This window comes from Diorhabda carinulata, chromosome X, assembly GCF_026250575.1.
Source record: "Diorhabda carinulata isolate Delta chromosome X, icDioCari1.1, whole genome shotgun sequence".
In the NCBI taxonomy this organism is placed as follows: domain Eukaryota; kingdom Metazoa; phylum Arthropoda; class Insecta; order Coleoptera; family Chrysomelidae; genus Diorhabda; species Diorhabda carinulata.
In genome coordinates, this window is record NC_079472.1 from 23,489,588 (window position 1) to 23,499,707 (window position 10,120).

Sequence of the window (10,120 nt, forward strand, 5' to 3'; positions counted from 1 at the left end):
TTCTCTCTCAAACCTTTTCAGTGGATACACACGAAGAACGTTTGTTCGGCATTATCTCGTTGTCGTTTCCACAATATGTACATTCAGGTGTTTGTACTTTATTTTGTGGAGAGACCGTCGGAAGTAGCCGTCTAACGTCAAAAGCTGGGTAATGTAGAAGTTCACGTCTCCTTTTGGTCTACAGTCCAAGGTCTTTTATTAGTCATCACGTCCATTCAGCTGATTTCTCTTCTGTCCATCATTGTTGACACATTATAATAAGTCATTATATTTTCTGTTCTGTTTTGACTGAATTAAACTATTATCATATTAAATTCTGCTGTATAATTTTATAGTTAGTTTGGTATTTGGATTAATGGATAGCTATTTGTTGTTGTACAATTTACTCAATTTTGTGGTCTATTATTGTTTACATACAATAATTAAAGCTGAATGATTCATTCCAATATACAAATTCCTCAATCGAACCTACCCCAATGGCAGCGGCCATTGTCATCTCTTCTTCTGACCCGTTGTACTATCGTAACTACAATTGCAGTTATCATTAGACACTTCTTTTCTTCTTCAGTATTAACTACCCACCCCAATCACCTACTTGCCTCGTTTACTTATCTAATCGTCTGCCCAAATAAATTGTAGGCCATATGCTTGAAAACATTCATTTCGAACAAAAGATCTTCTTTTGAAATGTTTTAACTAAAAAAAATATAAAACTTCAAGCCTGTATTGGTCATAGTACACCTAAATGAAATATACCATATTATATATATCATTTATTCATAAAAAACATTCAAATATCATACTTTAGAATAATAAGCTAGTCACAACAAAAATTTGCCACATCATATAAATTTAGGTGTAAACACATACAAAAATACATTAACAATTTATGTAATTGATATAAAAAAGTTTTAAAAATAAGGTTTCCTCACTGTTTGTACATCTAATGGCCGGTTTCATAATCCCACCCTAATTGGCACTTTACCTAAATGTTCCTTTAGATTAAAGGGTACTTTAACTTAGTTTTTAAAGTAAGTAATTCACATTGTTCATCACCGATCGTGTCATTCGCCATTCGTTCCGTTCAGCATTCCTCGAGAAAATATTTTGTCTGATACCGTAAGAGCGGAGTTTGTATTATTATGAACAAGTTCGCAAAATGGTTCTCTAGGTCGGCCCTGTCCAGTTACTATAAAATTCTAAGAATTCGGTGAATTCGCGCGGCGTGTATAACGTTTTTGATAGATGGCGGAATTCTTGATGTTTATATGTATATATATATTTGAGCAGCAGGCGGTTTATTTACAGTATTTCTTCTAAATAATTTCTAGGTAAGTCTATTTATTTATTTCTTTCGTTTCTTTTTGTTCTAGAGCTTTGTAAAATTTTATTAAGGTATATAAATGATTGTGCAAACGCAGTTACTTAATTTTAAATAAATAGTCGTGAATTATGCATCACTATGGCCTTCAGCCTGTAGAAAACGAATCACACTTCGCAATTCATACTTGGCGGGAGCATCGATAATGGCGGACTTATTTACGTGGCTGTAGCACAACGCCGACTGACGCCTAAATGTCAACAATGGCGGAGTGTGTAGTGCGAGAGCTTCGCAGTCGCCTACAGCCCATGCCCGCGTAGCGTCTGCACAGAGCGATCGGAGATTGAAAAAATAAACGGCCCTCGTATTATGAAACCGGCCGTTATAGTGCAAATTTACTTACTAATACTGATGGTTATGAAAATAAACCTAAAATTTCATAAACATAATTTATTAAACCAGCTAGAAAGATTTCAAATTGCCCACATTAACTACATCAGTTCACAAACCTTATTGGGTTATTTTCTTCTTGGTGGCTAGTTGGATTTTTTTTTTAATTTAATTCTAATCATTATAAAAATATATTTTTAGAACAGCATATAAATTTGAAATTTTTATATTAACTAGTATAATAACTAATAGCAGCACTTTCATTTCAGCGTTTCAGAGTTCCTACATACAGCAAGCATGATGATCCAAGGAGTTGTAATTGATGTTTATTTTGAAATATTGTCATAAGAAGGAGGAACTGAAAGTACAAAAAATATATTTAGTGAAATGGTATCAGGTCTTTATCAAAATATTTACCATGTTTGTAATAGATTATGAGGATTTTTTTCATGAATAATAAAATAAATTCCAAGATTTAATAGCAATTCAAAGAAAAACAGTTTAATCAAACATCCTCAGTTTGTCTTGAAGACATTTTTTTAACAATATATAACCAACTTCCGATTAATGTATTGACTTGAAATTTGCTCAATTCCAATTATCAAATAAGAGAAATTGAATAACCTGCTGTGTTCCGACATAATAATTTTCTACTTAAACCATCAGGACCGTTATAGGTTTAAGAAATCTCTATTTGAAACCACTTTTTTTCCAAACTCAAAATGGAAAACAAGAAAAATTTGCTCTGATACCTTTCAATTCTGTTTATACAAAGGATTGGGAGAAATATTTAACAGAGCGGGTTTTAAATTGGTTTCTAAAAACAACAATACATTGAAACAATGGTTGGGCAATCCTAAGGGTAAAATACAAAATTTGGAATAGAGTGGTGATTGTGACGGGAAGTATATTAGGCAGACTAAGAGATCCATTATTGTCCGGTTTAAAAAGCACATAGCTGAAAACTAGGTACTCCTATCTGTATAATAAGGTCACCCGTTGCCACTGGTCCTTAAGTTCCTCCATATCTTAATACCACAGCTCAAACGGGTCACAACCACATTCCTGAACTTTCTTCTGATATCGCTCACGGTTAATTTTCTCACTATATTCTCTCAAAAAAGCCATACTTCATCAAGCAATAATCACTAGCAATGTCCCCTCTCATCGAAACGCATCAATCATGACAATATGGCCAACGCCTTTTTGTCATGATTGATCAATAGATGGCGCTCGCTGCCTCGTGCACCCCAAGGATACTAAACAGTAAACGATTTCTTATTTTCTGGACAAATACCCAAATAATCATTCTTAATGAATACCAATGATAATCATAAGATCAATATATAATTATCTAAAATATTCATTCAAGAGATTTCACTTACATTGTTCTCCCATAGGTGGTGCTGGTGCTGAAGGATATATACCTGCTTCTTGAGCTTTTGAGGAATATCCTAAAAAATGTTGATATGAATTTAAATTTATTACTTTATCGGATAAAACCATTTTTTGTTATTTTCGTAATTTGCTAAGACTGAATTTGATTGTAAATGACAATTTGTGATATCTCACCTAAGATTATTATTAAACTTTGCAAAAATTTGACATAAAGTCTTTTACCTGGTCCAGAGCTCATTGGAGGATATCCTTGTGGAGGATATACACCAGGTGGTTGAGGAAAAGGTTGAGTTGGAACTGGTGAATATGCTCCTTGTGGAGGATATTGAGGAAATCCTGCACCAGGTGGTGGATATGTTCCTGGATATAATGGGATACCAGCAGAATTACTATTAGGACCTTCACCATAGCCATTTATGGGAGCTTGCTGACCTATTTCTATGTGTCCCAATTCAGGGTACATATCAATTACTAGAGCAGAATGAACTCCTGGTAGATGTGCAATAACCTGTAGAATGATGAGTTGTTTTCTGATTTTATTATATAGTTTAGATACAATTCATTTATTTTCAACATAAATCACACATTTTCATTAATCAAAATTTAAGCACCTAATGATTTAGGAAATAAAGCTCATAGATAAGGTAGAACCTCGCAATTTTTCGTCTTGCATCGATTTGAACAAAAATTTGGGATAAAGCTCGTTTCACCCTCCAGGTCATTTCTTATATTGTACCGTTCTACGCCTTTTGTTTTCTAAGGGTGAAAACTACCCTTAATTGTAAAAAATTATAAAATAACAATTATGGATTGAACGAAAAAAAAACTAACAACTAACATGCCGTATCTCGGTTCGTATTGGTGGTAGAAAAATTATAAAAGAAGGATTTTGTTTGTTTTTTAAAAGCTACAATTTGGCTCTCTACAGATTTTTTTATAAAAAGCAAATTTTTTGATATAAGTTTAACGAAGAAAATGTAAATATCATTTATTTTCTAAGAATTATTTTTTCCTTCTATTCACTACCTTCTGTGAAAGTTTCAAGTGAATTCAGACATGGCGAAAAACTTGCATGCCAAAATGCTTCATTTCCTGGACTATAGCCACTTTAACTTGTGCAGTTTACAATTATTATGTTCAACTTCAATGTGAATCAGTCTCCTTCAAAGTACTGGAAGCATTTCTGGACGGCTTCTTCTGAGAGGACTTTATCTGCTCCGTCCTGACCATCTCATTAGCCTATTTTCAGATCTATTTCTTTACATATCATTCCAGTACCATGTTTGAACAAAAAAGTATGTTAACTATTTTGCAAGTTTATTATATTTTTAAAGTCGAAGGACAGTTACTAGTCTTTAGCATACGTTAAAATCGCTCATACTATATTGAATAATGAATAAAAATAATGATTGACCACCAATAGATGACCTTTAAAAAATATTTCAAATGCTGTAACAAGCCATTCGGATTGTCAAGTTTTTCTCTAAGCATTTTGAATATTCCTTTATTCATGTATTGTGGCACAGTAGTAACTTCTGATGTATTTATTCGAATATTTGAGTTTTTGAAAAAATTAATTTGTTATCGATCTCACACTTCATTCGAGAAATTCAATAAATCCCCGGAATGTATTCTAAATGGTCCTCTATTTGTCTACAACTTAAATTGGAACATATTCCTGTTGATTATATTTTAAAAAATATAAATTCACTTTTTTCTTAATATGTTCTTTCTATTTGTTCTGTCTTCAAAAATTTCCATCTGTTTCCGTTTCCTTCCTCATTTTATTATTTTGTTCTCGCAGTTCTACAGCCGCCAGGTTAGAGTTTCAACTACACCAAAGGACTCAACCATTACACCACCAGAAACAAATTCAATTCAACTCCAACAACTGGGAGTTTTACGGATTTCCATAGATAAATCTCAGTTTTATCTTCAATATATATAAATCTGACTTGTTTTTAATTTATAACTGTTTATAACTGATAAATCAAATCTTTGAACTGCTTATCATATATGTGAATTTTTTTGACTAAATTTTCACGATTTTCAAATAAACACTTACCCTGTAGGTGTAATTGACTTTAAATAGTTTGCAGTCAGTAAAGTTTGGCACAACAAAATTATTCGGCAATTGGACAGCCAATGTAAATGTATGTTCTCCATGTGCTCCAACACCAACTTCATGTAAATTTATTGGAGTATTTTCAATTGATTTGTCTTCGACAGATGTTGTAGATTTACATTCAATTTTCTAAAAAAATAAATAAATCATAACAAGGCAATAATCCCTTAACAACAATATAGACATTACCTGTATCAATTTTAGTTCTAGAGATTCGATATTTGTGTTAGACATGTTACTGATTCTGACCGGAATATTCACAACTTCTCCAGGTATCAGTGTTCTTTTGGGAAGTGTTACATCCATAGTAATTGGTCCTTGAGCACAACAAAGGCAACATACTGTTTTATCATCCGAATATGAAGTAGATTGCTATAAATAAATTGACAATTTTGAAATTAACATTATTTTTATTCAATTGTCACGTTCAATACGTTATAATTAACTTTTTTTGTTTTCTTAACTATAATATGAGTAACAAAATCATTAAAGTTCATTATCTATTTTTTTAATGAAAAAATACATGACACATGGTGGGTGAAAGAAAACTTACTATGAACATGAAGGATTGTTTGACTGATTTTTGCTGGCTGGATGTTAGTACAGTACCATTTTAGATCAAGTAAATATATATATTTTTGCTTTCTACCTTTTTAATTCTGATCTGTGCACAGTAATTAAGTTTCCTGCAGAATTGTGGCGTTACAATTAGTTATTTTCCCCCCAAAAGGGAGAGACAATCAGTAGTCATATGATATTGTTCAATATTAAAAACATTTTCTATAAAAGTCTCATATACAACACAAAATAACTTACCAAAAGTTGTGGATTATGTAGATGGTTCAAATCTATCAATGAATCAACAATAAAAATAAACTGATCTTCATAATCAACAGCCATTGGTCTATCAACTAAGGCTATTATTTTGTATGTGATGGAACCAAATTCACAATTGAAAGAGGAAGGTATGTTTATTGGTAACATAACACGGAAAGGATACATGTGTTGACCAGGAGGTAAAGTTGCTGTACCAGAACCTGTAAAGATTCGTTGTTTGTTTGAAAATCAAGAAGTTTTCACACTCACAATCATGTGATTTGTTTTTGATGCAATACTGAGATGGAGTGCAGATTGTTTAGATCACAGTAAATATTGTACCTCATAGAATATTAATAAATTTGAAAACCGATAAGTACCTCAAGATTTTTGAATTAATGTTTTGACTACAAAGTAAATGCTGTTAAAACATACATATGTGAAACAATATTAAATAGTGTTTCCAATAAAAATGCCAAGTTTCAGTGATCATTTCTTTTAACCTCTCTTTACTTAAAATAAATTCAGTTAACAATGATGGTCAGCTGTTGAATCTGTACCAATTTTATTTTGAATGTATTAAACCTATATTTGTGAAAAACACAAAAAAACATGCAAGATGAAGTTAGGGAAAATTCAGTTTCATATAACTTTTCTTTGTTACAAGTATTGGCTATAGCAAACATTGAGATTTAGAAAATAATTCGTTAAAACTAATGCTAGAATATTTTAGTTATATCGGTTTTTGGTAATAACCACTATATTTTCAAAAGGTATAATACTTACTTCCTCCAAATAAAATAATTTCAGTAGAAACTACATTGTTATCAGAATATATATTAACATCTCTTGTTTTGGATTCATTACTTCCAGGTTCAGTGTAGCTTTCTGTAGTTCTCCACTCTGTGTGTTCATTGCATATGAGACGAATTTTGATATCTGCAAATCACATAAAAATACAAAATTCCTTATTAGAGATTACATATTACTTCACAAAATAATAAAGAGAAGTAATTTGATCATACCAGCACATCAAACTTTTTACCAAATCAAAAAAATTTGAAAATATCAAACATGTACCCTTTATTCTTCATGACACAAGTGTATATTTAACACTCCAATCAATTTGATTATTATTATACACTAGAGCAGTGTTTCCCAAACTTTTAAGAGCGTAGTACAATAATTTAAATTGTTTAATGACTCAAATTATTTTCAAAGTAAATTTGATTTTTAATGAAAATCAAAATTCAAGCTATTTGTTTTTTTATTTCATACCCAAAGACTGTAAAATAATTATATAACAGTAATAAAAGTAATCAAAGACAATCAGTTCATTTAAAACTTGAAGGGAATTGAGTAAATTTGGTTTACATGTATTTTGACTTAAGAGGAAGTGATGTTATTTTTCATCACTTAGTGATATTAAATTAGGACTTAATTATATAAACTTTATTCTCAAATTAGGTTAAATATCCTAGGTATTTGGATACTCTTTTTTAAAGTACACCAAAGCTGATAATTAAGTTTCTCATATATAAGTAGTGGCAAAAGGCATGAAAAATTGTATCATTTTTTGCTTTCATTTGGATTTCTTCCTTATCAATCAAAATCGACAAACAAAGGATCTTTAATCCAAATATGTATATTGAAGGAATATCCAGAAAGTAGTCTCTAAAACTATTTATTAATTCCAAAAGATGTTCTTAAAATTGATATTATTATTGAAATTGATAGTATTTCAAGATGTAAATCTTCTTCATTGAATTTTGAACAGGTTTCAATAAATTTATATAACATTTCAAAAGATTTGAAATTTTCTTTTGAAAGTCGTTGTTTACACAGAGTAATATTTTAAATCATTTTAGCAAATTTTTCCTATACTTATTTATTACTTAAACCAAGGCACATTTAAATCAAGTCCATTGAATTTAGAAAATATGTCACAAAAATAAATAAACTAACTTCAATTAACTACTCGAAATCATAGAATCTATCCTTAAATGGAAAAATAACATCTTTTTTAGAAGTTTGATGCTCATTAAGAAATATTAAAGCTTTATCTTTTAGCACAAACAGACATTTTAGGATGTTTCCTTTTAAAAGTCATCATGAATTTCAATACAAAAAGAGGTGTTTATGATGATTCTCTATTTTCTTGATTACTTCAATTAAAAATCTGCTATTTAACAGATGTATTTGAAAAAGTTTCGAAAAGTACTGAATTTAGAAAAAAATGTTATGACAATTTTTGCCAAGAGCCAGGTAAATTTTTCTATAGTCAAGTGTCAGGTCGTACCACACCTGCACTAGAGCATTAATTAAGACTTCAGTTATAAATATCACCAAATTCTTGAATTTGAATGTTCAAATCCTACCCAAAATGTTATATTTCTGTCCCATATTATGAAATAATTCAAATTTGGGTCTGGATTGTAGAAATGAAATCGTTAATATTTCAAAGAACTTGTATTGTGAACCAAGCAAGTTATACCAATATTTCAGAATCTTAAACCAAATACAAGTGCTAAGAGTAATTATATAATGTATACATAGAATTATGTAGATGTTAAGATATTTCAATTTACAAATTTGTTTATTCCAATACTTTCACTGTAAAGGAATTTACGTTATTGTTAAGAAAGTAAATGATTCCAGTAAATTCTCATGTAATATATTTGTCAATATGCTTACTTCTGAATTTTGTATCACTATTGAAGTTTAATATTACTTTTCCCTCGATTTGGCTTCCAGGATAATACTTTCCTGTGTGATAATTATCTAACCATACCTTACAGTGAACCATTTTCACTCAGAATTATGGGCTAAAATACAAAAGTAAGAAACGTTCATCAGTTTATTAAATAACACACCCACCTTTTCCAAAACAAGTTAAATGACCTTGATAATTAAATAAGTACACTTCATTAACTGATAGTTATATATAAGTATAAAAAATTAGTGTATGTGCTGACAATGAGATAGCTTAATAGTCTTGCAATTTGCTTCCACAGTTTCTTTGTATTTATTTGAAGTAGACCATACATACACATCTACTCGTCAAGGGGTTTACGTAAATTATACACATAACCTATAGTAGAATCGATTCCGGCATAATATTGATATTCTTTCGAGAATCAGGATTCGAAATATAATGTGAAAGAATTTTTCGAATACCTCAGAGACGTTTTATTATGTTTACAGAATAAAATTTTGATTGATAATTATACATTTTTTCATAGTGTATTAATGAATTGTTATAAAAAGCTAGCAATTATAAAAATATAAGTAATTTATTTAAAAATGTGCGTAGGTTATCTTTGTATAACAAAAATATCTACTTAAAATACTGATCATTTATGTAATTCTCGGTCTATAATATCAATAGAGATATTTATAGAAATTTATTGCACAATAATTTTGTTTTCTTCGAAACACCGTGAGCCCATCTCTGTAAATTAGTTATCGGGAGGAAAGCGCTTTTCTATTCTTACCCCGATACAATCCTCACTATTCTTAATTAAGAGTTTTGCCGAGTAGTTAAGCTCGACATTGGTTTTGTTTCCTTATTTCTAACAAATTCAAATTTATGTTGCGGGAAGGATCATGTTTCTTTCCACTGCTTTCTTAACTAAAATAAATTAAATGTCTTGCAACGTGGATGAAGTTTAAAGAAAACTCATGCTACATCGTGTAATCTAAACTTGTTTTAAACAAACTTTGATATATTTTTCGTATACAATGTAAAGAAAAAAATACCAATACTCTATCTATTTCTAAATATTGATACAACATTTTTATTTTTTGTTTTATTCTGTACATACCTTTAGATTAAAATCAACCTTTTCGTCTACAGTATTTTTTGTGTCATTCTATACATTTTTATCTCTGGTCCATTATTTCCTTTTAACATCTTTATTTCATATTCTTCCTCAATTCCACTAAACGGTATTTAAAAACCGTTTTCTAAATCTTATATTCCTATTTTCGATTTCATTCTTTTAGGCATATTTGGATATGAATAAGCGACTATATGTTGACGACAAAATGTCCACTTTATATTTTTGGGT

At 30.1% G+C, this 10,120-nt stretch overlaps 1 protein-coding gene across 1 annotated transcript; it reads right to left on the bottom strand.

The window, feature by feature from the left end:
• Positions 1 to 758: 758 nt before the first annotated feature.
• Positions 759 to 9,203, bottom strand: LOC130901411 (arrestin domain-containing protein 5-like). Its single transcript, XM_057812805.1, has 9 exons — positions 8,928 to 9,203; positions 8,745 to 8,875; positions 6,837 to 6,989; positions 6,051 to 6,271; positions 5,424 to 5,606; positions 5,175 to 5,363; positions 3,332 to 3,617; positions 3,097 to 3,165; positions 759 to 2,069 (listed from the first exon to the last, which is right to left on the bottom strand). Exons 2-9 carry the CDS (start codon positions 8,854 to 8,856, stop codon positions 2,038 to 2,040), a joined length of 1,245 nt encoding a protein of 414 aa, XP_057668788.1. The 5' UTR covers positions 8,857 to 8,875; positions 8,928 to 9,203; the 3' UTR covers positions 759 to 2,037.
• Between the last annotated feature and the right edge of the window lie 917 nt (positions 9,204 to 10,120).